Below are 27,495 nucleotides of genomic sequence, written 5' to 3' on the forward strand. Positions count from 1 at the left end.
GCTGAGCATGGGACCTAACTGTGGCTCCATCCCAGGACCCGAAGGTCATGACCTGAACTGAAAACAGAGGCAGGAGCCTTAATGGACTGAGTCGCCCAGGTGCTCCTATTTTATTTTTTTCCATGTCACATAGATGATTCCAAAGTTCAGCCAAGACTGAGAGTCACTGAACTGGATTTTGGGGCTAATGTTTGAGATCATTGAGTTGTTTCAAACTGACAGGTTTGTTTGCTTCTGTCTGTTTTCAAGGACTGTTGACATAATTTTTGTTTTACAGGTTTTTTTTTTGATAAAGATCTTATTTATTTATTTGAGAGAGAGAGAGAGCATGAGAGGGGAGAGATCAGAGGAAGAAGCAGATTCCCCTCCAAGCAGGGAGCCTGATGTGGGACACGATCCCAGGACTCCAGGATCATGACCTGAGCCAAAGGCAGTTGCTTAACTAACTGAGCTGCCCAGGTGCCCTATTTTACAATTTTAGTGTTGTCATGAAAAGGAAAGAAAGCTCACTCATATGGTAAGCAGAAGTAAGAAGCACTAAAACCTTCACATTCTTTCTTCTTTGTTTAAAACATGCTTTCTTTTTATTGAGAGACAGAGATCAGGAGTAGGCAGAGAGGCAGGCAGAGAGAGAGAGAGAGAGAGAGAGAGGAGGAAGCAGGCTCTCTGTTGAGCAGAGAGCCCAATGTGGGGCTCGATCCCAGGACCCTGGGATCATGACCCGAGCTGAAGGCAGAGGCTTTAACCCACTGAGCCACCCAGGCGCCCCTCTTTCTTGTTTGTAAGCCAGGGCATTTCTAAAGACAGACCTTAATACTGACACACGTCCAAAAAAGACTCAGATGTAGATACACTTAGAAAAAGGAGAGTTTACTTGCAAAGGGGAAAAGAGACTGAAGAACTGATTTGCCAAATACAGGTACTTAAAGGAAAAGAAAAAAAAAAACACCTTCATAATTGTCAGAGTTCCAAGATTACACAGTCTGTTTGGAACAGTACCTTTCTGAGATGGTCATCATGCTTACAAAGGTCGTGACCTAGAGAAACGACCTGCAAGGAAAATATTCGGGCCAAAATTGTTCTGAGGGGATTCCCAGTTATTATTTTGGGAATCAAAACGAGTCAGAATGACTCTGTGGCTTTCGGTTGTCTCCTGTGAAGTTTAGCCATATTGGAAGCAGGCAAGGCATCAGATCTGGCTTTAACACACCTGTCAATTCTCTAAGAAAAGAGGCGCACCTTATCTGCCCTTCTGCGCACGCTCCGCCCCGACGCCAAGGGGCGGGGCGAGGGCACGCGGGGACTTGTGGGAAAGCTCGGGAAGGCGGGGCTCGGCGTGAGACGCTGCGGGCTTGGGGTCCGGCCTGCGGGCAGTAACGGCCTAGCGAGGTGAGCCGGCTTTACCTTTATCGCTGGCTGCAGTAGCCGTCGAGGCTTTGGGGGTGGCCTGGCACAAAGAGGGCGCGCGGCCGTGGGCCGCGGGGGAGGCGAGGGCAGGAAGGCGTGAGCGGGGAGGCGAGGACGCGGCGGCACGGCGGTGTCCAGGGTAGCGGCATCCCGGGTGAGCGTTCCGTTCCGGAAGGGGCTCGCCCTGCGCGCCCAGGTATGGAGGATCTGCTCCGCCGACCGTCCCTCCATCCCGGCCGCGCGGGGAATTGGGCCGATTGGCGGTGATTCGATCGCAGATCCACCCTCCTTGGAGAACTGCGGGGCGCCCGCCCCCTTTCGGCGTGGGGCTGCTGTGTTCGCGCGGATACCGAGGGTGAAAGCGATACGCCCCGGCACTGGAAGTTTCTGGTTCCCTGCTCGGACTCCATCCCCGGCGTAGGTTCCGTGGGACCAGTCGTACCTTCGGGAGCAGAAGAGGTGATGAGTGAAATGGAAAAGGGGCTCGACCCTTTGCAGCATCTCAGGGGCTTGCTGCGTTTATTCCTATTTTTGAGTCCCCAGCAAAGTACTTCACTCATTCCGTTTATTAAGATACACATGTGTGATCACACTTGGGCACTGTCTGAAAAGAAGGTTAAAGTTAGGTTGTAAGTCAAAGCAAGGGTTCAGAAGACCTATCTGCATTTGCAACCATTAGGAAAGTGATGTTTCTAATTTCCGCGCTCTCTCTCCGGTGCTACTGCCGCACTCCTCTTAAGCGTTGAGTCCCTTCCCACCTTTTTGCAGACTTTCCCTGATCAGTTATCCCTTTTCCTAGATCTTCTTTTACCTTGATTCTCTTTGTTCTCTTCCGCCAGACTCTACTCGTGAGTAATCTTAGATTATTAAAGACAGCATTATGCTGATCCCCATATAATCTCATTTATTCCTTAGCTCATTTTATGTCCATCCTTTTTTTTTTTTTTAAAGATTTTATTTATTTATTTGACAGATAGAGATCACAAGTAGGCAGAGAGGCAGGCAGAGAGAGAGGAGGAAGCAGGCTCCCTGCTGAGCAGAGAGCCCGATGCGGGACTCGATCCCAGGACCCTGAGATCATGACCCGAGCCGAAGGCAGCGCTTAACCCACTGAGCCACCCAGGCGCCCCTGTCCATCCTTTTCTTAAATCTCATCGAAACTCTCAGTAAATCTTTATATGTCTAAGTACCATGCACCTTCTTTCCCCTTATGCTACCTATGTGTCATTAGGCACTGCCAGCCTTTGTTCAAAGTGAGAACTCTTTTTTGGAAGTTCTTTTCTGTGACAGTACTCTGCAAGTTTTCCTCCAAGCTCTCTAGATGTTGCTGCCTAGTTTTCCTGTATTGGCATCGCCTCCTCAGTTGGTTCACTAAATGGTAGTGTTTTGCAGGCTCCACCCCCTCCCCACCCAACGCAGTAGTCACAGTGATGAAGCAGGTCCATATCCCTGATTGTAACTTCCATCTTTATGCTGCTGACACCCAAATTTATAAATTTATATCTCTATCCTATGTAACTACCTACTGGATATGTCATCCTCATGTCCCCTAAGTACCCAGTTCAGCATATCCCAAACTGCAATATTTGTCTTTCTTCTTGTCCTCCAATTCTGAAACCTCTTTTTCTTTACTTTTTAAAAAAAATAAATAAATAAATAAAATAAAAATAAAAAGTTTTTTTTTTTTTTAAAGTAATCTCTATGCCCAATCTGGGGCTTGAACTCATAACCCCAGATTAAGAGAGTGGCACTTTCACCTGACTGACTGAGCTGGCCAGGTGCTCCCGTCTTTTCTTCTTAAAATTGTGATCCTGACTCAGATAGTACTACTAATTTCTCCAGGCTTCCAAGGTGGGCATCTAAGACTGGTTAGGTCCTTCTCTGGTCCCCCGCTCCTCAACTGAATCAGTCATCATGTACTTTTTATTTTACCTCCAGAATACTTTTCATAGCTTTCAGACCTCACGGCCTGGCATCTTGAGATCTGTGCCATAGCCACCTCAGCCATCTCTTCCATTATCTCTTTCTTAGTCCTTTGGTCTGCCTGTCCACTCCTCCATGGTTAATCACTTTGGCTGGCCACTTTGAAACTTGGCTAGTTAGAGCACCTCGGGAGACTTTCCTGGAACCCACCACCCTTTCCACCATCTGATTTATGCCTGTCATTTGTGGTCAGCCCCACAGCATCTGTATGTCCCTCTAGCACATTTGTTCTCAACCAGGAGTTAATATGCCTTCTAGGTCACATTTGACAATGTCTGGAGACATTTTTGATGGTCGCAGTCTGGAGGGGAGGAAGAATACTGCCACGTAGTTGGAACACGCCAGGGGTGTTGCCAACTATCTTACAGTGCATAGGACAGACCCTCTACCACAAAGAATTAATCTGGCTCAAAATGTCAATAGCCCAAAGGCTGAAAAACCCTGTCTAGCATAATATTTTGTGGCTCAGTCCTTGATTATTTTGTTTCCTTCTCCACTAGACCTGGGACCTTGTCTTACTTGTGTGTGTGTGTGTATGTGTGTGTGTATTTTAAACATATAAGTATTATTTGTTTCATCAGTCCTACACAGTTCACAGCACTCACCATAGCACATACCCTCCCTATTGTCCATCACCCAGCCACCCCTTCCCTCTCACCCCACCCCTCCAGCCACCCCCAGATTGAGAGTCTCTTATGGTTATCTCCCCCTCTTACTTGCTTTTACATGGCCTGTCACATAGCAGAAATTCAATAAATTTTGAAAAGGAGTAAAGGAGATAATTCGGATTAATTCATAAACTGGAGATGAGCAGAGTCTGCTACCATAGGCTACTTGCAAATTTCAGGGATTTCCCCCTCATTGCCTTTCATTGATACTGCATTGCAGTGATGCCCAGACTTGTCTATTTTTCATTTGTTCATTTAGCAAACATTGACTCATTTAAATAATAAACTGATGTTTTCTTTCTTCGTCATCACTTTAGGCTCCCCCCCCATGCATGTGTTTTTGCCATTTATGAAGTGGTAAAAACTCATTAATTAGCTATGCTTCAAAAATAAATAATTCTTTTCATTCATGTCAGAGATTGGTTGGCCAAAACTCTGCAGGCCACAATGACTTCGACAAATAAAGCAATTGAATTACAGCTACAAGTGAAACAAAATGCAGAAGAATTACAGGACTTTATGAGGGATTTAGAGAACTGGGAAAAAGATATTAAACAGAAGGATATGGAACTAAGAAGACAGAATGGTGTTCCTGAAGAGGTAAGTTTCTTAATCAAGTCCTACTTCAGAATCCAGCAAAACTATTCAATTTAAAATAAAGCCCAACCTTTTAAAATGTTCTGAAAATACTGAAACTGAAGTGATTTGCCAGCTGTCAACATTTTGAAAAATTCTGCTTCTTAAGTCTTTGTAATAATTGTATTAACTCTATTAAGACATTTTAAGGCTTAGCCAATATTTAGAGAAAGGAAGTCCATGTGATAATTCTTAATTTGATATTTAAGTATATGTATATTATACATATCATGTATAGTTATATATTTAATGATATCTTAACATACAGTATTAGCATAACATGTAGATTACTTACATAGGTTCTTAAGATTGCATTTAAATATGGATAATTTTTTCATACTGATGTAGAGGCAGTTCAATTTGCTGTTGCACTGCTGCTAATTCCTTGTAGTAAGGCTGAAAATCAGGCAATTTTGGAAGTGTGAATTTAGGTTTGCAAATTAAATGTATAATTAAAATTTCTAGATAATACTTTCCTTGTGACTAAACAATATTCAATATTTGTCAAAGAATGAATTAAACTTTTCAAGCATGAATTAAGTAAAGATGGTAAATTGGTATATTTAAGCCCTTAAAAAATAAAAGTACTTCTTGAAAATATAATTTAGTGAGAATTTTAAACATTGGTAGTTATACAGAAAAGTAATAGTAAAGCAGTGCTCAAACATTGTGTGTTTATTTTTTTTCCCCCATCCCTAGAATTTACCTCCTATTCGAAATGGGAATTTTAGGAAAAAGAAGAAAGGCAAGCCAAAAGAGTCTTCTAAAAAAACCAAAGATGAAAACACAAAAAACAGGATAAAATCTTATGATTATGAGGCATGGGCAAAACTTGATGTGGTGAGTTAATCGCCGTATGTGCTTCTTAGTACTTGAATAAAATTGTCTTCGAGTTAGCTAAGAGTGATGGGTTAAATGAAAAAGTTCTTACCTTTGTGTCTTTCACTTAAAGATTATTTTATATGAATCCAAATTTAATTACAATGCTTTTCAGTTAACTAGATTATTTTTTCTCCTGAAGCCCTCTTTCAGTGATTGGCTAAAACAGCCAGGATTCCTTTTTTTTCGATTTTTTCTTTCTTTTTTGTTTTTGCAAAAATAGTACATGGAGGTCCAGCATACTCCCCGCCCAGTTTACCCCAGTGGTTATATCTTCCTTAATTATAGTATAGTGTCAAAACCAGGAAACTGATAATGGTACAGTATATGTAGAGTTCGATGCCATTTTTTAACATGTAGATTTGGGTAACCACCATTGCATACAGAGTTCAAAAATACTGCATCCCCATCCCATCTTATCTTCCTTCTACTCCCATAGCTAACCACTCTTTTGATTTTTGTTTATTTGGACTTTTCTGTTTAAAAATTTTTTTTTTTTTAAAGATTTTATTTATTTATTTGACAGAGAGAGATCACAAGTAGATGGAGAGGCAGGCAGAGAGAGAGAGAGAGAGAGGGAAGCAGGCTCCCTGCTGAGCAGAGAGCCCGATGCGGGACTCGATCCCAGGACCCTGAGATCATGACCTGAGCCGAAGGCAGCGGCTTAACCCACTAAGCCACCCAGGCGCCCTGTTTTAAAATTTTTATTTGAGGTTCTTAAACACATACAGTAAAGTGCAAAAATCTTAAGTGTATAGCTTCCTCAATTTTTTTCTCCTGTATGTACCTGAGAATCCACCATCCGCATCAAGATAGAAGACATTTCGAGCATCCCAGAAGCCTTTCTTTTCATTTGGTTACCTTCCAAAGGTAGCCACTATTGTGATCTCTCATATTATAGATCAGTTTTGTCAGTTTTGGAATTTCATATAAATGTATCGTACAGTATGCACTCTTTTGTGTTTGGTTTTGTTTGCTAGCATTGTCTGAGATTGATCCATATTATTAAGTAGCAATAATTTGTTCTTTTTCCTTGCTGATCGGAATTCCATTGTGTGAATATATCACAATTTGTGTATTCATTCTCCTATTAACATACATTTGGGTTGTTTCCAGTTTGGGGCTATTATGAATAAACCTGCTATGAACATTCTTTGTCTTTTGATGGATATAAGCGCCTGGGAGGGAATTTGCCAGGTCATAGTTTATATATACATTTAGTTTTAGAAGACACTGCTCAAAGTTTTCCAGATGAGTTGTATTTTTCTTAATGAAGCCAAGGCTAATTGACTTAAGTTAGAGCTGGGACTACTAACCATCTGCTTCAGTATTGTCGCGATATAAGAAAAGTATGACTTTAGTCTTGAATTTATTGCTGTGGGAAATGATATTTTCTGAACACATTTTTTCTGCTGAGTATTATGTAGTCTACCTTTATTTTTTTGTGACCTTATCCCTCATTATTTATATAGCTTTTTCCTTTTCTTAAGGTGGTATCTTCCTATAGTGCTTTTTCCTGAGAACCATCATCCTTAGATCATTTCTGAGAGAGGTGCTTTCTACACAGTCATTTACTCATTCAACAGATATCGATTGAACTCCTTTGTGTGGCCAGTACCGCCATGATGTACTGCATTGCTTGACGTTATTTTCGTTTATCTGTACAAGATGTAGATGTTTACTTACCTTTCCACTCGAGTTGAGATCTGAGCAGCTGCTTTAGTGTGCTGCTGCTGCTAGTGGTCTACACATGCAAGCACAGCAGCGTTGAATAATCTTGGCTCTTTAATGTCGGGAGGCTGGTGGGATTTGTAGAATCTTTATGCTAAAACACTTAGCTGAGTTTCAGTCTCTTAATGTTCATTCAGTGAAACTGAGCATAGATTTTATTTTATTTTTCAGTTTACCAATGATTTGGGGTTTTTTGACATGAAATAGTATGGTATTAAATGCAAGAAATTTTGTTTATATAATCAAGGTTTTTGTTTAAATGAGTTTTAATGAACTTTTTAACACTTACTGGTTTTAAAGTCTCTTACTAAAAACGATTCTTTTATCATATATGATAAACATGATTTAAAAATCCTGATGGGGTTTATGAGATGATTTATTACCATGAGAGGAATATGTGATCCAAAAGAGATTGGGAATTGTTGGATTAGTATATTATGTATTTTCTTTGATATAGTCAGCTGGAATTTTGAAATTCATTGAGAGACAATATAACACAGTCACTGAGAGCTCTTCAGAGGATGCAGATTTGCCTCGATTCAAATCCTGACTTGGCCTCTCATTAGCCAAGTGTTCTTGAGTTAACAAACTTCTGTGTCTCGGTTCCTTTCAGTAAAAAAAAACATGGGGAATTATACTTATCTTGTAGGTTTTTGTGATGATTAGGAGTTAATGTGCTTTACAGGCAGTTTTTCACGTTTTGAGAATAAGGAAGAAAAAAGGTTTTTAGTAAAAACCATTTCTTGCCTATTGGTTCTTTATTACATTAGTTTGGGGTTATTTCCAAACTTTGTGTATGTCAAGCCATAAATACCTCACTACCAATAGTTTGTAATTTAGGGGTGGTATAGACTCTGTTGACTTAGATATTACTTCATGACTTTAAAGCTAGATTCTTCAGGTGGTTTGGATCTTGGTTTTCTAAACAAGGGTACATTTTTCTCTGGAGATAATCCTAACAATTAGAGGCTACTTGGATTGAAAGCTACTGTAGGCCTTCAGGACCTTAGATCATTACAACCTAAGTTCTGTTGAGTGTACTTTTTCTTTTTTTAATGGTCATGTAATTATGAGCACTGTTCTACTTATAATTTCAGGACAGTATCCTTGATGAGCTTGATAAAGAAGAAAATACCCATGATTCTGTGTCTCAAGAATCAGAGTCAGAAGAAGATGGGATTCATGTAGATTCACAAAAGGCTCTTGCTCTAAAAGAAAAGGTATTCTTTAGGCTAGCATTAGTTTCCTTCGTGTAAGCAGGATATGTAGAAAATTATGTGGATCTCAGTATCTCTTCAATGTAATTTAGGGGGTGTTCAAACTTGTTACTGGCTGTATCCATATCAAGAGGCAGTATAACTTGTTGGTTATGAGTATATGCTCTGAAACCAGATTGTATGGGTTCAGATCCTGTGACAAGTTCTTTAATTACCTGTACTTCAGTTTTCTTTACTATAAAAATAAGATTAATAGCAATACTAAACTTCAATGGATTGTTATGAATGTTAAATGAATTTTTATATGTAAATTGCATGGACTGTACAGAGTCCTTTTAGGTTTTTTTTTTGGTAGTAGACTAAAGTAACTTAAAAGCAGAGTGTGAATCTGACATGAATATTAAATTCCACTCCTCCATATCACAGGTCATCTTTGGTTACTTTTTAGAAATGTTAAACATCCCTCTTTAGAAAGCCTCATTATAAAACTATATTGCTTTTCAAGAAGATGGAATTCTTTACAGATTAAACTTCATCTTGATGTCTTTCTTTTGTTACATTTCTGTGGGTTATTGTCAAATCAAAAGTGCATAATGCTAGGTATGTTACTCATTTTTCTGCCACTACCTTTTTGGCTTCTGCTCATATAGTGACTAGTGAATTTCAGCATTTGTTGAAAGACCATTCTGCTTAATTTTCTCTTCTTTCCTATTAACCTTGAACACAGAGCTAATGAGTTAGAAAGAGATGCATAATATTGAAAGAAAATGGTTCTGCAATTCTCTGCCGGTATATATCTGATCCCATATGCTTTTTCAGGGCAATAAATACTTCAAACAAGGAAAATACGATGAAGCAATTGAATGCTACACCAAAGGCATGGATGCTGATCCGTATAATCCTGTGTTGCCAACAAACAGAGCGTCAGCATACTTTAGGTTGAAAAAGTAAGGGATTCCCATAATGTGTGACTATTTTAACTGTGTATGGAGGCTGATTTAAAAAAAAAAAATCTTTCAGACGTAATACCAAGCGATAAAAAAGCTTGAGTTACTAAGCTGTGAACAGTAATGAAGGAACCTTAGATGCATATTTCTTCTCTTTTTTTAGTGTTACTTTTTATTCTCATAACTAAGCCTAGTAAAACAAACATATGGTCATTTGCTGTCATTATAATTTCTTGAACAAAAGGCTGTTTGGCAGTATTATTTTTTATTTTTATTTTTTAAAAAGATTTTATTTATTTATTTGACAGAGAGAGACACAGCGAGAGAGGGAACAGTAGCAGGGAGAATGGGAGAGGAAGAAGCAGGCTTCCCGCCAAGCAGGCAGCCCAATGTGGGGCTCGATCCCAGGACCCTGGGATCATGACCTAAGCTGAAGGCAGACGTTTAATGACTGAGCCATCCAGGCGCCCCTGGAAAGGTCTTTTAATGAAATCATTTGACATTTTAAGAATTTACTGTATGGCCTGTCTTTTCCCAGTTTTCATCATAATGTAGTAAAAACTTGTCCCAAATTCTGGAACTTGCCTGCAGACTAGCATTTGGGAATCATAAATCATAAAAGGTTATTTCTTCTTTCCTTGAAAATGGAGGTAGAATCTTCATTTTTTCCCCCTCCAAATTGTTATTTAAATTCCAGTTAACACATGGTGTAATATTAGTGATTTAGTGATTCATTGCTTATATGCAAGACTCAGTGCTTATCACAAGTGCCCTCCTTAATACCCATCACTTAACCCATTTCCTCGCCTACCTCTTCTCCAGTAAACCTCAGTTTGTGTCTGTAGTTAAGAGTCTGCTTCTTGGTTTGTTCCCCCCCCGTCCCCCGGCCCATGTTCATTTGTGTGGTTTCTTGAATTCCACATGAGTGAAATCCTGTGGTATTTGTCTTTCTCTGACTGATTTTGTTTAGCATAATACACTCTAGCTCCATTCGCATCATTGCAAATGGCAAGGTTTCATTCTTGATGGCTGAGTAATATTCTGTTGTGTATATACGACATCTTCTTTACCCATTTTACGGTGGACTTTTGGACTCTTTACATAATTTGGCTATTGTTGGTATGCTGTAAGCATCGGGGTGCATGTACCCTTTAAATCAGTATTTTTGTAACCTTTAGGTAACTAGCTAATACTGCAGTTGCTGGAATGTAGGGTAGTTCTGTTTTTAACTTTTTGAGGAACCTCCATACTGTTTTTTCCAGAGTAGCTGCACCAGTTTGCATTCCCACCATCAGAGTAAGAGGGTTCCCTTTTCTGCCCATCCTCAACCAATACCTGTTATTTCCTGTGTTGTTAATTTTAGCCATTCTGACAGGTGTGAGGTGATACCTCATTGTAGTTTTAATGTGTGATGATGAGTGATGTTGAGCATCTTGTCATGTGTCTGTTGGTCATTTGTATGTCTTCTTTGGAGAACTGTCTACTCATCTTCTGCCCATTTCTTAACTGGATTATGTGCTTTATGAGTTTTATAAGTTCTTTATAGATTTTTGGATACCAGTCCTTTATCAGATGTGTCATTTGCAAGTATCTTCTCCCCTTCTTTTAGTTGCCTTTTAGTTTTGTTGATGGCCTCCTTTGCTGTGCAGAAGCTTTTTATTTTGATGAAGTCCCTGTAGTTTATTTTTGCTTTTGTTTTGCTTGCCTCTGGAGACATTTCTAGTGAGAAGTTGCTACAGCCAGTGTCAGGTTACTGCGTGTGTTCTCCTCTAGGAATTTGATGGTTTCCTGTCTCACATTTAGGTCTTTTGTCCATTTTGACTTTATTTTTGTGTATGGTGTAAGAAAGTGGTCCAGTTTCTTTTCTTTCTTCTTTTTTTTTTTTTTTTCATGTTACTGTCCAGTTTTCCCAACACCATTTGTTGAAGAGACTATCTTTTTCCATTGGATATTCTTTCCTGGTTTGTCAGAGATTAATTGACCATAGAGTTGTGGATCCATTTCTGGGTTTTCTATTCTATTACATTGATCTCTATGACTGTTTTTATGCCAGTGTCATACTGTCTGGAAGACTATAGCTTTGAAATATAGCTTGAAGTCTGGAATTCTGATGCCTCCAGCCTTATTGTTCTTGATTTTCTTGGCTGTTTGGGGTCTTCTGTGATTCCACACAGATTTTAGGATTGTTTGTTTTAGCTCTGAAAAATGCTGTTGGTATTTTGATAGGGATTGTGTTAAATGTGTGAATTGCTTTGGGTGGTCTAGACATTTTAACAAGATTTGTTTTTCCAATCCATGAGTGTAGAATGTTTTCCCCTTCTTTGTGTCCTCTTCAGTTTCTTTCTTAAGTGTTCAGCAGTTTTCAGAGTACAGATCTTTCACCTCTTTGGTTAGGTTTATTCCCAGGTATCTTATGGTTTTTGGTGCAATTGTAAATGCGATTAATTCCTTGATTTCTCTTTCTGCTGCTTCATTATTGATGTATAGAAATCCAACAGTATTCTGTACATTGATTTTGTATCCTGGAACATTACTGAATTTGAGTGTCAGTTCTAGCAATTTTTTGGTAGAGTTGTTTAGGTTTTCTATATAGTGTATCATGTCATATGCGTAAGTGAATGTTTGACTCCTTCCTTGCTGATTTGGATCCTGTTTATTTCTTTTTGTAATCTTGATTGTTGAGGCTAGGATTTCTAGTACTATGTTACATAACTGGTGAGAGTGAACGTCCCTGACTTCTTCCTGACTGTAGAGGAAAAGCTCTCAGTGTTTTCCCATGGAGGATGTTTTTCATAGATGGCCTTTGTGATACTGAGGTATGTTTCTTCTATTCCCACTTTGTTGAGGGATTTTATCATGAATGGATGTTGTGCTTTGTCAAATGTTTTTCTGCATCTATTGAGAGAATCATATATTTCTTATCCTTTCTTTTATTAATTCTTTCATTAATGTGGTATATCATGTTGATTGATTTGCAAATACGGAAACATTTGCAGCCTAGGAATAAATCCCATTTGGTTGTGGTGAGTGACTCTTTTAATGTACTGTTAGATTTGATTTGCTAGTATTTTGTTGAGAATTTTTGCATCCATATTCTTCAGGGTTATTGGCCTATAGTTCTCTTTTTTAGTGCACTCTTTGGTTTTGGAATCAGGGTAATGCTGGGTTCGTAGAATGAGTTTGGAAGTTTTCCTTCTATTGCTATTTTTTTGGAAGAGTTTGAGAAGAGTAGGTATTAACTCTTCTTTATATGTTTGGTAGAATTCCCCTGGAAAGCTATCTGATCCTGGATTTTTGTTGGGGGATTTTTGATTATTGATTCTATTTCTTTGCTGGTTATCAGTCTGCTCAAGTTTTTTGTTTCTTCCTGTTTCAGTTTTGGTAGTTTATATATGTTTCTGTGAAATTTACCCATTTCTTCCCTGTTTTCCAATTTGTTGGCATGTAAGTTTTCATAATGTTCTCTTATAATTGTATTTCTGTGGTCTTGGTGGTTAATGTCTCCTTGTTCTTTTGTGATTTTATTTATTTGGGTCCTTTCTCTTTTCTTTTTTGGTAAGTCTGGCCAGGGGTTTATCGATTTTATTAATTCTTTCAAAGAACCAGCTCCTGGTTTCATTGATCTGTTCTGCTGTTTTTGTTGTTGTTTCTGTATCATTTATTCCTTCTCTGATCTTTATTATTTCTCTTCTTCTGCTGGCTTTAAGCTTTGTTTGTTGTTCCTTTTCTAGCTCTTTTCTAGGTGTAAGGTTAGGTTGTGTAGTTGAGATTTTTCTTGCTTTTTAAGGTAGGCCTGCACAGCTGAATAATTCCCTTTTAGGATCGCTTTTGCTGTATCCCAAAGCTTTTGAATCATGTTTTCATTTTCATTTGTTTCCTTGTATTCTCTTATTTCTTCAGTGATATCCTGGTTGATCCATTCATTCTTTACTAGGGTGTTGTTTATGACATCCATGTATTTGTGCTCCTTCCAAATGTTTTCTTGTGGTTGACTTCACGGTTAATAGTGTTGTGGTCAGAAAATATGTATGATATGATCTCAGTCTTTTTGTACTTGCTGAGGCCTGATTTGTGACGTAGTATGTGATCTGTTCTGGAGAACGTCCCCTGTGCCCTTGTAAAGAACGTGTATTCTGCTGCTTTAGGATGAAATGTTCTGCATGTATCTATTAAGTCCATCTGGTTCTGTGTGTCTTTCAAAGCCATTGTTTCCTTGTTGATTTTCTGCTTAGGTGATCTATCCATTGCTGTAAGTGCTGTGTTAAAGTCCCCTACTATTATTGTATTATTATCGAGTTCCTTTATGTTATTAATTATTTTATATTTTTGGGTGCTCCCACATTGGGGCCATAAATATTTAATAGTTGTTAGATCTCCTTTTTGGACAGTTCACTTTATTATGATACAGTGCCCTTCTTCATCTTTTTTTGCAGTCTTTGGTGTAAAATGTAGTTTGTCTGATATAAGTGTTGCTATTCCAGCTTTCTTTTGACTTCTGTTTGCATGATAGATGGTTGTCTATCCCCTCACTTCCAATCTGCAGGCGTCTTTAGGTCTAAAATGAATCTTGTAAGCCGCATATAGATGGGTCTTTTTTTTTTTTTTTTTTTAAATGTATTCTGATACCCTGTGTCTTTTGATTGGAGCATTTGGTCCATTTACATTCAGAGTACTTACTGATAGATATGAATTTAGTGTCATTTTATTACTTCTGTTGTTGTTTCTGGAGATTTTCTCTGTTACTTTTTAGTCTTTGTCACTTTTGGTCTTTTTTCCCCACTCAGAGGTCCACTTACTATCTCCTGCAAGGCTGGTCTAGTGGTCATGAACTCCTTTAGTTTTTGTTTGTGTGGGGAACTCTTTAATCTCTCCTTCAATTCTGAATGATGGCCTTGCTGTATAGAATATTCTTGGTTGCGTATTTTTCCCGTTCAGCATGTTGAATGTATCTATCATTCCATTCCCTTTTGGCTTGCCAGGTTTTTGTGGTGAGATCTCCACTTAGCCTTATGGGTCTCCTGTGTAAGTTAGGTGCTTCTTTTGTTTTGCCTGCTTTTAGGATTTTTTCTTTCTCTCTAGATTTTGCACATTTAACTGCAATATGTCTTGGTGTTGGCCTATTTCATTTGATTTTGGTGGGAGTTCTTTGTGCCTTCTGGGTTCTGATGTCTGCTTCCTTCCCCAGATTAGGAAAGTTTTCAGTGATTATTTACTCAAGTAAATCTGCCTCCTTTTCTCTCTTTTCTTCATCTGGGACTCCTATGGTATGAATGTTATGTGTGATGGAGTCACTGAGTTCCCTAAGTCTATTCTTGTGATCCATAATTCTTTTTTTGTTGTTGTTCAGCTTCTTTATTTTCCATTATTCTATCTTCTCTATCACTTACTTGTTCCTCTGCATCTTCCTTCTCTGGGGTCATTACATCCAGTCTGTTTGGAATCTTAGTTACTACGTTTTTTATTCTGATTGTTTTTTAACTCTTATCTCTGTGGCAAGGGTCTCCCCGATGTCTTCTATACTTTTCTCAAGCCCAGTGAGTATCCTTGATTGTTGCTTTATATTCTCCGTCAGGCATATTACTTACCTGTTTCGATTAGATCTCTGGCCATGACCTTTTCTCATTCTCTTTTGGGATGCATTCCTCTGTGTTGGCATTTTGTCTGAGTCTCTCTCTGTCTGTCTTCTGTATTTTAGAAAAGCCTGTGATGTTTCCTAGCTTTATGGAGAGGAGGTCATATAGTGTCCAGGGCATGGTGCTCCGGGAGTGTCCGGTGTGTGCTGCCGTGTTTGGCTCTTCTGTCCCTCAGGTCAGGCATCAGCAGAGGTTCTCCTTGCCTGCTGTGGGCAGTGTTTGAACCTTGGCCAGAGTATGGCAAGCTTTAACTAGGTGTGCTCTGGTCTGCTTGTTAAATGAGACCTGCTGTTGCTACTACCATTAGAACTGAAACCTTGCAGAAAACTCTATGGTCAGTAGACGTGGTGCGTGTGGGGGTTTCTGCTGGTGGTCTGGGGAAAGGGCCTGCTGCGCTGGGACTTAGGCACACTTGCCTGAGAAAAGCCATACCAGTGGGGCGCAGGAGGCTGGGACTTGGTGTAATAAGCAGGTTAGGCAGCCAGTATTGGTGCTGTGCTTCAGTTAACAAACTGAAGTTGGTTTATGCTAAGGGGGTTGGAAGGATGGTTCCTTTGTACCCGGAGAGGGGTCTCCACTTGCTGCTTGGAGGGAAATACTCCCAGAAGAGCAGTTTCCCAGGTGTTCGGGTCGCTGTTTCCAGTCTGTGTGTCTCCTGGTTGCATTCCTGCTGGAAACAGTGCAGTGTACTTTGCATTCTGTCCCAGCCAAGCCTGCTGACTTCTAAAATTCAAAACTTTAGAGGCATGCTGGGGCAAGGACCTGAGCTGGTCTTCTGGGGGATGCTCTTGCTGTGCAGGGACGAATGCAGGTTTGACCAAGAAGGGCAGTGGCGCCACAGTGCAGGGGTGTGGGATTTGCAGCAAAGTCGGCTAAACAGCCAGTATATCTGGACTAGCTGGGTTAGCTGCCCTTAGCAGGTGTTTCTGCATCTCTGGCATCTCTGCTGGGGGGCAGGGGAGGGAAATGGCACCCTCTGGCTTTTTTGTCCCTCAAGAGGTGTCTTTGTGGATGCTACCTCTCCAAGAAGAGTGCTCCAAGAAGAGTCAGCAGTCTTCCTGTGTGCCATAGACGAACCTCAGATCACTTCTGCCCCCAGGTAGCTTGCCTAGGAGCAGGGCAGCGGCCTCAGGGCTCTATTCCAGCCAAGCTCGACCTCTAAAACTCCAGTTGTCAAGCCCTCCTGCTGGAAAAACTCCTGAAAATCAGCTGCTCTCATTTTCCAAGCCAGTGACTTTGGGGACTTGCTGTCTCTGTGCCTGTCCCTGTCCCTGAGCACTCTACTCTATCACCGTTTTCCTCGATCAGGATCAGGGCTCCCTTCACTCCACAGCACCTGAGATCCGTTTCTCTGCCAAACCACATTTTTGCACTCTCTACCTTCCTTGATAGGGTCTCCTCGTCTCCTCTCCCTCGAGTTGTACAGTTTGTTTTGTCAGTCCTCAGGTCAAGTACTTGGCTATTTAGAATGATTTGATACTTGATATTTATCTAGCAGAGTTGGAGGAATGAGGCAAGCCTACATTCTTCCTGCTACACCACCATCTTAGCTCCCCTTTAAGATGCATCTTTCTGTGTGAAAGAAACTAATCTGAAAAATCTATATGCTGTATGATTTCATACTTTTCAACTCTGTGACATTCTGGAAAAGGCAAAACGATAGAGACCATAAAAATGTAAGTGGTTATCAGGGGTTGAGGGTGATGGAGGAATGAATAGGCAGCGCACAGGAGATTTTTAGGGCAGTGAAAATACTCTGTAATAATGTAGTGATAGATACATGCCATTTTATATTTTTTCAAAACCATAGAATGTTCAGCACTGAGAATAAGCTATAATGTAAACTGTGGACCTTGGAGGATAATGGTGTGCCAGTGTGGGTTCATCCCTTGTCCAGATGTACCACTCTGATGTGGGATACTGATAATGCTAACCCTGCATGTGTGAAGGCAGGGAGTATACAGATGAGAAGTGTCTGTACCTTCCCCTTGGTACCGCTGTGAGCCTAAAACTGCTCTAGAAAATTTGTCTTAATAAAAAAAATTAGAATAAAAAAAATCTTTCGTGATAAAGTGTCTGTGAAGAGATGAAGCCCATACTACATTTCTTTTCAGCTGTAAATTCTTATGGCTCGCTTCTTTTTATTGAGTTATTTTATTCAAACCATTTTAAATGGTTTAAATGGTTTCAGATGTTCAGACCATGCTCCTGTAGTTCACGTTACCAAGGTGTTCCTCCAATAAAAATTTGAGTAATGACATCTTTACCCAATTCACAAAAGAAAGTTAGCTGGGTAAATATTGTATAGAAATTAATATCCTTATTTTGAAAAATCATTTATCCACTCTTTAACCTAGAGACCTTTCATTATGGAAAACTTAAAATATGTTCTAATCTTTATCTTTAAGTCATACTGACCCTTTAAAAATACATATTTATGTTGAAGAACATGAATGTATTAGAGTTTTATCATAAGCAGAGAATGGACTTACTGTAAGAATTTAAAAGAAGACAAATACCATCAAGATATTTCTTGAATATTAAAAATTTTAACTGTTGGGGCACCTGGGTGGCTCAGTGGTTTGGGCTGCTGCCTTTGGCTCGGGTCATGATCTCAGGGTCCTGGGATCGAGCCCCGCATCGGGCTCCCTGCTCCGCAGGAAGCCTGCTTCCCTCCCTCTCTCTCTCTCTCTCTCTGCCTGCCTCTCTGCCTACTTGTGATCTCTGTCTGTCAAATAAATAAATAAAATCTTTAAAAAAAAATAAAAATAAAAATTTTAACTGTTAAATAATTATTTGTAAATACAAATTATATGGGTATCTGAGTTTTTTAATAGCTTAAATGGCATACTTAGGTCTCTGAAACTTGTTATAGCCTGTCAAATTGTAATATTTACATTTTATAATTATAATTTAGTATGTGTAAGTTATGGAAAATAATTTTACATAAACCCACAAGCATCAGTGTTTCTTGGGGCTGGGTCACAGGATGTATATATGTTCAACTTTACATGGTGATGACCAATTGTATAAGTAGTACAAAGATGGTTGTATGAATTTGTATTCCCGTTAGGAGCATGTAAAAATGCTTGGTCCATTATCTTTACCAGCACTGGTAGAATCGGGCCTCTTAATTGTTTTCAATCTAGTGGATGTAAAATGATAATTCACTGTGGTCTTAATTTGCATTTCCACAGTTGCTAGTAACGTGGAACATTGTCTGACATATTTATTTACCACTTGTATTTTTTTCCCCCTGTGAAATGCCTGTTTTGTCTTTTGGCTACTTTTCTGTTAGGCTGTTTTGCTATTGATTTTTAAAAATTCTTTATTTTGGATACTAATCCTTCAGTGTTTTTTTATAATTATTTTCTCCTAATTTGCTTTTTAAATTTTCTCCCAATTTGCTTTTTTTCTTTCTCTATGAAGTCTCAGTGAACAGAAATTCTTAATTTTAGTATATTTCAATTTGACTTTTTTTTAAAGGTTAGCACTTCTAAAAATATTATTTGTTAAAAAAAAAGTAGTTTCCTTCCCTGAGCTGATACAGTCTTCTGTATTTTCTTTCAAAAGGTTTTATGTTCTGCTTTTCACGTTTAAGTCTTAATATATGCTGAAGGTAGAATTCCAATTTCATATCTTTTCATATGAATATTTCAATCATTTAGTCTTATTTATTTACTATCCATGCTTTTCCCATGGATCTGCAATGCCACCATTATTCTGTGTCAAGTTTGTACTGATCTCTTTTATGTCACTGTATTTTCCAGTTGATCTGCTGCTTATCCTTCTCCCCGTTCCATACATCTTTAATTGCTGTAATATTATAAGTCTTGGTATATGGCATTGGGCGTGTTTTCTTACCTTATTTTTGAGGAATGTCGGGTATTCTTGGACTTTTGCTTATCAGTTTGAGTATTAGAATCATCTTGTCAAATTCCTTGAAAAATTATGTTGGGGTTTTGATTATAATTGCTTTGGATTTAGAGCTCAGTGTGGAGAGAATTATATTGCCATGTGTTTGTGACTTATTATAGATCATGAGTGTGCTATATCTCCACTTAAGTCTTCTTTAATGTTTTTCAAGACAGTCTTCAAATTTTCTGCATAGGGGTCTTTAAATATCTTTTGTTAGATTTATTTCTGTTTTTTGTTGATTATCTATAGTAAAGCGGGCACTTTGCAAACTTTGATTATTTCTAACAGTGTCTCTAGTTTGTTTTGAGTGATTTAGGTAGACCATCATATCATGTGAGAATGTCAGTTTTATTCGTTTATTTTCCAGTCTTTTTATCTATTTTTCTTCCTTATGAAACTGTGTTAGTCAGGACCTCTAGTACAATAATGACAAAAAGTGGTGATAGTGGGCATTCTTGTTCCTTGCTTTAAAGGGAACATTACATCTCACCATCACGAATTAATGCTTTTCAGTAGCCTTAAGTAAATAAAAGAAGGTGGGAAACACACCTTTAATTGTGAACTAAATCCCCTTCTTGGGGATTTCAGAAACAAATTTTGAAGTTTGGGTTAACAAATGAATTTTATTAACCTTAATTTTTTTAAATTGCAGATTTGCTGTTGCTGAGTCTGATTGTAATTTAGCAATTGCCTTGAATAGAAGTTATACAAAGGCTTATGCAAGGCGAGGTGCTGCTCGAGTTGCTTTGCAAAAATTAGAGGATGCCAAAAAAGGTATTAATGTATTTCAGTTCCTTAATATCTAAAAAATTCTTTAATGATTTAATTGAACAGATGCTGTACAAAGAATACTAGACAGTCACAGTTCTTACTTTTGGAGAGCATTCTGTATTTGAATAAAGCTCATTTTTGCTTTTTAAAAGAATCCTGATACTTGGGAAAGAATGCATTATTTGCCTCCAATTAGACTTTGGTTCAAATTCTCATTCCACTAATGTGGAATGAAACACCGATGAGATTAGGTGTGTGACCAAAGGGAAGGTTACGGATGGATCTCCTATGATTATCAGTTTATCTGTAAAGTAAGGATTAAAACATCTTGTTGGATGATTTGAGGCAGAGGCACTACATATAAAATTCTTAACACATTTTTCTTTATTTGTAAATTCTAGGGCTTGTATTAGTCCATAAAATAGGTTTATGTACTATAAATAACAAAATCTGAATAAAGTTGATAATCTGATAATTCTGCTGCTCCTTGGTTTTATGATATACAACTTAATGATAGCAAGTATCCTTTCTGGGGCTGGTGGAAGAAGGTGATTTGTTACGGGATTCTGTCAAGGTTTTGCCTTGGGGGAGGGAGAATGGAGAGAGTCTAGTTAGCCTGCTGTTGTTAATATTTCTTACTCCTCTTAATTTTGCTGCAGAACACTTGCCTGTTTGTCACATGTAGCAAATGATTATTGTTTTGTAGAATTTTTAAAATATCCTATCTTTCAAATATTAATCTTCTAATTTACCTAGATTATGAGAAAGTATTAGAACTGGAACCAAATAACTTTGAAGCAACAAATGAACTCAGGAAAATTAATCAGGTAAATCCTAGTTACTTAAATTAAGTGCATTACTTACCTTTATTTGATGAAGTATAAAGGTTTTGGCATAGTCTTTGTACTGTAGATTACTTAATATAGACTTTCTGATTTTAGTTCTTTGTACTGTATAGTTTTACTAAACAGATTTGTAAGCTAGAGGAAGTAGAATGAATGGTATTTAAAGATCCGTAGGAGTCATCATCTTAAAAAGCTGTCTGAGGGGCACCTGGCTGGCTTAGTCAGTAGAGCACGTGACTCTTGATCTCGGGGTTGTGAGTTTGAGCCCCATATTGGGTGTGGCGATTACTTAAAATAACATCTTAAAAAAAAAAGTTACCTGATGTCTGTGAACCACCGCTGCTTTTTTCTTTCACAGATGATAGAATTACTTCTCCTTATCCCACTAATTTTTCTTTATTGGCTTGAGCTTTGACTTCTGTATTAAACTTCTGCATATTTCTTTGATATAAGCTCCATCCTTGTAGTTTATATTTTAGCAAAAACAGTACTAGTTTTTTAACAGTGAGATAATAGTTATTACTTAGCTAAAAATTTTGCTGTCAAATGATACTGTATAGTTATGTATTCCTTTCATTTTGCTGTTCAGTCAGTTATAGTTATTGTGCCATCTGTTAAAACTTGGAGGAAAAAGTGACAATGTTTGGGGAAAATCTGCTTTTATTTATTTTTTATTTTTAATTTATTTTTAAAGATTTTATTTATTTGACAGAGTGAGACACAGCAAGAGAGGGAACACAAGTAGGGGGAGTGGGAGAAGAAGAAGCAGGCTTACTGCCAAGCAGGGAGCCTGATATAGGGCTTGATCCCAGGACCCCGGAAAATGACCTGAGCCAAAGGCAGATGCTTAACGACTAAGCCACCCAGGCACCCCAAAGATCTGCTTTTAAATATTGCTATTACTTACTGCTCATAATCTGCTGATAAATTTATCAACTTGCTTATAATTGTGAATTATCTTATATATTTTTGTATTTTGTCTGAGGTTAATGACTGAATATTAAATTTGAGAAATTTGGATGTGTGGTCTTAATTATCTATTTTATTTTTGAAAATAGTTCCTAGAATGGTACCTGGCCTGTGTAAAAATTCAGTAAATATTTCTTGAATAAATAAATGAACAACTACTATTAGTGGATATGGCTTATTTTCATTGGAATAAGATGTATATTAAATTCACGATTTTGTTTTTTAATTTGAATTAGACTTTGGATTAGAGTAAAAACTATTATTTCAATATTAATTTGAAATGTGTCAAAAATTCCAATACATATGAGTGATTTACTATTTTAAAGTCAAATAGATATGTATCTTGCGTTACTTGTTTTATTTTAGCTGACTACTGTGTCTCCTAGGCTTTAACATCCAAAGAAAATTCACATCCAAAGGGAGCTGATACAATGATTAAATCATCTGAAGGAGAGAAGAAGAACATTGAAGAGCAACAGAATAAGCAGCAGGCCATTTCAGAGAAAGATCTGGTAATCCAGAGGGATTTTAACATACATATGTTTTGCTGAGTTTACTCTTCGTTTCTTGTGTATTTCTGTCTTCTCTAATGTTAAAATTCTTCAGTAAGAGCTGAAAATTATACTAAAAAACCCCTGGAGCTTACTAATTCAGAATTTGAGTAATTGATGACTTAGTACATAATTAAAAATATAACATAGTTTAGGGAGCAAACTACTTTTGAGGATTTTAACATACTTAATGTATAGGTGGTTATAAATTTAACATAGAAATAAGTTACAATTCATTCTTAGATAGAATTTTTTTTCATTAATTCATACTGGACTGTTTCTGATCAAAATTCCTTTAGAATCTTGAGCTGAGATTAGTTTAACATATTTGTAGCTTTTCTTGGAAAAATACTTATGGAATGATAAATACATATGGAATGATACTGTGAGAAACCTGACTGATTATAAATAAGTGTGCTTATAGTGATGTCTAGTATATACATTCCAGTATGGTTTAATTTATCCTATGTTTAGACATGTTAGTGTTACCAAAGAATGAGGTATACAATTCTGGTACTCTGTTCTTTCACAAAAATTATTTGAGTTAGTGAAATTCTATTGTACAGCTTCTAATACTGAGGAGTATAATATTTGGGCCTATATTTATTAAAGTGTTTTTCAGATTTAAGTTTTGTGTAATATTTAACTAGTAGAATAATGGTTAATGGTGTAAAGTAGTATAGTAGTACACTTTTTTTCTTTTTAGTACTGAAAAGAGAATAATGCCACTACAAAACATAACCTAAACTAACTGATACTAGAACATGTATCATGGATTGGATATTTAACATTAACATACACTTTAATAACTGATAGAGTATTGATGAGTATTATCATAGTGTTTACTTAGGATTTGAATTCAGCTAATTTTTTATTCTTTCTGCATATTTTGCTTTTTTTTTTTTAATTCTTCTTTATACTTCTCTCCAAAATGATAGGGGAATGGATTTTTCAAAGAAGGGAAATATGAAAGAGCAATTGAATGCTATACTCGGGGGATAGCAGCAGATGGCACTAATGCCCTTCTTCCAGCTAACAGAGCAATGGCCTTTCTGAAGATGCAGAAGTAAGGATTGGTTATACTTAATACTTTTCAGGATGAAAAGTTTATCATAAATTGGCACATTAGATAAATAGTAATAAAATAAAATTTATTTATTCTTGAGCATTACATTTAAATGAGAGAGATTGAGTGTGTATCAGTACATATTCAGTAAATGTTTGCTCTTTTTATTTTCCCGCTTGTAATAGTGTGGCATTACACAATTTAACATTTCTTTGGTTTATGCACGTTATTCTGAATTAGTGATTTAAAAATTATTTTTAACCTCAGAACCTTTTGGGCAAGTTCTTATCTGGCAGTGTTTTATACATAAGAGAATTGTTGCCATTGAGATCATCTGATTGATTATATATATGGCAAAAACTTGGTCTTGTGATACTAACAGTTATTTCTGGATGCACTCAGGTGTTCCAAGTTGAACAATCAGGAGGATAATATCTGCTGGTAGAAACTGTTTCTCATAATTCTTTATATCTGTTGTAATCACCTTTTATACTTTAGTGACAGAATTTAAGAAAAAACCTGTGAGTACTTAAAATAGGGGTTCTGAAGGGTTTCTTGGTACCGTGGACCCATTTGGCTGCATGGGGAACCTTTCTTAGAATATTTTTGAATGCATAATTATACATTTGAGGCTACAAAGGCATCCAATTATATTGAACTGTAGTTTTTAAAATACTGCGATTTTTGACATAGTTGGTATATATACTTTTTTATTGACACAACGAAATAAGAAACTACATTAAAAATACAGGCAGATATAAAGCAAAAATTTGTTTTGAAAACATTATATGAAAATTCAAATTTGGGCTGATCTGTGACATCTTCCACATACTGATGAACTAATAAGTGAATAGGAAATAAAAAAGTAACACAAATGATTATGTTACCAGTGTGGTAACATGAGACTTTGCTCTTTGGTATCTGATGACTACTAAGGGCAGAGTTCTTAGTTGCCTGTTAGTTGGCCACTTAGATCCTAGGAGCATTTATAGACCAGGATGCTGTGGTCACATACAAATAGGTTTAATTACTATTACAATTCTGAAATAGTGGTGAACATAAGTAATACTTTGAGATATCTGTAATAGTTATAATGTGATATGAAAGTATCTATGATATTTATTGGGGCAAAGTTACAGCTACTGCTTTTGCTATTGTGGTTTCTTGTTTATAGTCATAATTGAAAGAAAAGCCAAATCCCATATAAAAGTTAGTGAAAATAAAGATGGGAAAAATATTTTTCGTCAATATTTATTGTCATTTAAACCAATAGACACAATTAGAGATACATTGTTTTGGTTAGAGTAAGTAAGGTGAAAAACAGGTTGAGTGTCCCAGTACAGGTTTTTTTTAAAATTAAAGATTTTATTTATTTATTTGACAGACAGAGATCACAAGTAGGCAGAGAGGCAGACAGAAAGAGAGAGGGGGGAAGCAGGCTCACTGCTGAGCAGATAGCCTGATGCGGGGCTCGATCCCAGAACCCTGGGATCACGACCTGAGCCGAAGGCAGAGGCTTTAACCCACTGAGCCACCCAGGTGCCCCCCAGTACAGGTTTAAAGGCATGAGAGTGAAAAAGTTAATGTAACTTCCAGAAAGGGCAAGTGGTCCATATTATGGCTGTTAACATAGCTGGAGAGTCAGGCAGGCCTTTGACTTTGCTCTTTAAAGTACCTTACCCTAAAAACTGGGGTGGGGGGAACAGGGGGGCATGCATGTGTCTGAATGAGAGAATGATACAATCAGCAAAGTACAGAATATATTAGTGGGCCGTGGGCACATGCACTTGCATAGACACAGACATAGTCTTTCTTCCATTGAAAAGTGAAGTAAAGAACTAGAAGATGTTTTAAGTTCATTCAAAATTTTGATTTTGTTCTTATGAGGTCTTGTTTCAAGGGTAGGATGGCATTCATTTTAGGCTTTGGGGAGAATGTCATTGCAGAAGATTTTCTTTTTTTGGAATTTTTTATTATGAAACTTTTATAGCTTTCATGTAAGTAATATAATAAACCCCATGTACCAAATCATCTAGGGTTAACAAGCCATATGTTCGTCATTATATTTAGTTAGCTTTTTTTCCCTTTGAATTATTATAAAACAGATTAGAGACATTATGACGTCTTATCCCTAAAGGACCTTTTTTACATAATTGCAATGCCATTATCATGCCAAATAAATTCACAGTAATTCATTAATGTCATTTTGATATATACAAAGTCTTCAGTTTTTCTGTTCTTTTTTGTTTTGTTTTGTTTTGTTTTTAGCTCTTCTTAACTTTTTGTTTTTTAGAGCACTATCCAGTCTGACTGAATTGATGGCTGGTTGCATGGTTGAGTAGAATTTAGGAAAGGTGTTAGATGATAAGCCATCACACATGTAACAGGTCCTGAGTTTTGCGTAGATTGGTTTTTCTTAGGTGCTGTATAACTTAGGTGATCCTTAGGTGCGTAAATACTAAGTTTTATTAGAAAATGAATGCCAGTTTTAATTGTCAGTGTAGTACCCATGTGTATTGAGTGTTGGCGAGGTGCAGGGTGGATTCCAGCCAGTGATATTCTTTTGTCTGCTTGGCTTGTATTTTACCAGCATTTTTTTACATTCTTCTGGCACTTTCTATCCTGACTTTCCTTTAACCTTGTACCTTTTCCCTCCTTCCTAGATGTTTCCAAGATTCGGTGAGAGTGAACAATTAAAAAAAAAAAATAGTCTTTCCTCTCAAAGACAGATTTGGAAGTTTTATTTACATTAGAAAGTCAGTTTATGTTAAGTTTTACCTATAAGCTGCATTTTCCAGTTGGTAATTTTGTCATATTAAATAGATATGAAGAAGCCGAAAAAGACTGCACACAAGCTATTTTATTAGATGGCTCATACTCTAAAGCTTTTGCCAGAAGAGGAACAGCAAGAACATTTTTGGGAAAGTTAAATGAGGCCAAACAAGGTACGACTATCTTTCTAACAACTATCACTCACTCATTCTTTTGAGACTCCCATGTTATAGAAGCAGAGATTTGTGTAGCTTTTCCATTGTTCAAGGGTACAGAACTTACAGAAGTAAATTTTCTTTCACAGTTCAGATCGTGAATAGTTTGCAGATTTGAAGGGATGCAGCTTTCATAGTGGGCCAGATTATCTTTAATAGTGTCCAGTCTGATCTGGCTAATTGCCAATCACAGTTAATTAATAATTTGAATTATAGGTGAGAAGGAAAAGGCAAAAAGAAAGAGAATCAGCTGTTAAAGGTTAGAGGATAATGTGAGATCTGGAGTGATGCTCCTTTTTATTCTTGGTACTAGTTATTTTATTTTTCAAGGATCTTTTAAGTATTCAGTCTGTTAGCCTTCTTGAAGAACTTACTTGGTTTTATAGCATATGTTTTCTGTTTCACATATTTCTGCTCATTCTTTCCTTCAGTTTTGTTTAGGCTTATGTTATTTTATTTTAAAGATTTTATTTACTTGAGAGAGGGCGGGCTTGCTTGAGTGGGGAAAGGACAGAAGGAGAGGGAGAAGCAGGCCCCTTGCTGCTCAGGGAGCCTGATGCAGGCTTGATCCCAGGATCATGACCTGAGCTGAAGGCAGACACTTAACAGACTGAGCCACCCAGGTGCCCCTATTTTGTTTAGGTTTCATTTGCTGTTTTTCTAATATCTTGACATCAATACTTAGCTTATTGATTTTCAACCTGCCTTCTTTTCTGATATGTGCATTTAAATCTGAGAGTTTCTCTCTAAACCTGGCTTCAGCTGTAGGTCATGCATTTAAAAAATGGTAGTAAAATATACATAACATAAAATTTACCATCTTAATTATTTTTAAGTGTACAATTCAGTGGCATTAAGTACATTCACACTGTTGAGCAGCCATCACCATCACCATCAGACATCTTCAGCGCTCTTTCATCATCCAGTCCTGAGAATCTACCCATTAACAAAAACTCCCCATTCCTTCCTCCATTAGCCCCTGGTAACTATCATTTTACTTTCTGTCTCTATGAATTTGATTGTTCTAGTAGAATCATGCAGTATTTGTCCCTTTGTGTCTGGCTTCTTTAACTTAGCTAATGTCTTCCAAGGTTTAAGGCCAAATAATATTCCATTATATGGAATTCTCTTAGATTCTGTCTTAATATTTAGTGAGTAACCCTGTCATTTTTTAATAATGTGAGCTTTGATAAGTTAGATGATCTCTAGACCTCAGTTGTATCATCTGAAAAGTGGGTTTGTTATGGGGGTCACACAAGAATTCACAAAAAGTAACTAGAAGAGCAC

The 27,495-nt window shown here is 37.4% G+C and overlaps 1 protein-coding gene across 2 annotated transcripts in view; it reads left to right on the plus strand.

The window, feature by feature from the left end:
- Window positions 1-1,289: 1,289 nt before the first annotated feature.
- Window positions 1,290-27,495, plus strand: part of RPAP3 (RNA polymerase II associated protein 3) — a 41,085-nt gene continuing 14,879 nt past the window's right edge. Inside the window, exons 1-10 of one of the 2 annotated variants that reach the window (XM_045073091.1) lie at window positions 1,290-1,389; window positions 4,475-4,658; window positions 5,394-5,534; window positions 8,402-8,524; window positions 9,341-9,468; window positions 19,672-19,793; window positions 20,547-20,617; window positions 21,991-22,116; window positions 23,094-23,221; window positions 26,045-26,166. In XM_045073091.1, the coding sequence (XP_044929026.1) occupies window positions 4,506-4,658; window positions 5,394-5,534; window positions 8,402-8,524; window positions 9,341-9,468; window positions 19,672-19,793; window positions 20,547-20,617; window positions 21,991-22,116; window positions 23,094-23,221; window positions 26,045-26,166 (1,114 nt within the window). In that variant the 5' untranslated portion in view covers window positions 1,290-1,389; window positions 4,475-4,505. Of the gene's footprint in view, window positions 1,390-1,460; window positions 1,867-4,474; window positions 4,659-5,393; window positions 5,535-8,401; window positions 8,525-9,340; window positions 9,469-19,671; window positions 19,794-20,546; window positions 20,618-21,990; window positions 22,117-23,093; window positions 23,222-26,044; window positions 26,167-27,495 lie in introns of those variants that run through there. The other variant, XM_045073092.1, reaches the window with a different exon arrangement.

This window comes from Mustela putorius, unplaced genomic scaffold (assembly GCF_011764305.1).
Source record: "Mustela putorius furo isolate JIRA1106 unplaced genomic scaffold, ASM1176430v1.1 tig00537227_pilon_pilon_pilon, whole genome shotgun sequence".
NCBI classification, from domain to species: Eukaryota; Metazoa; Chordata; class Mammalia; order Carnivora; family Mustelidae; genus Mustela; species Mustela putorius.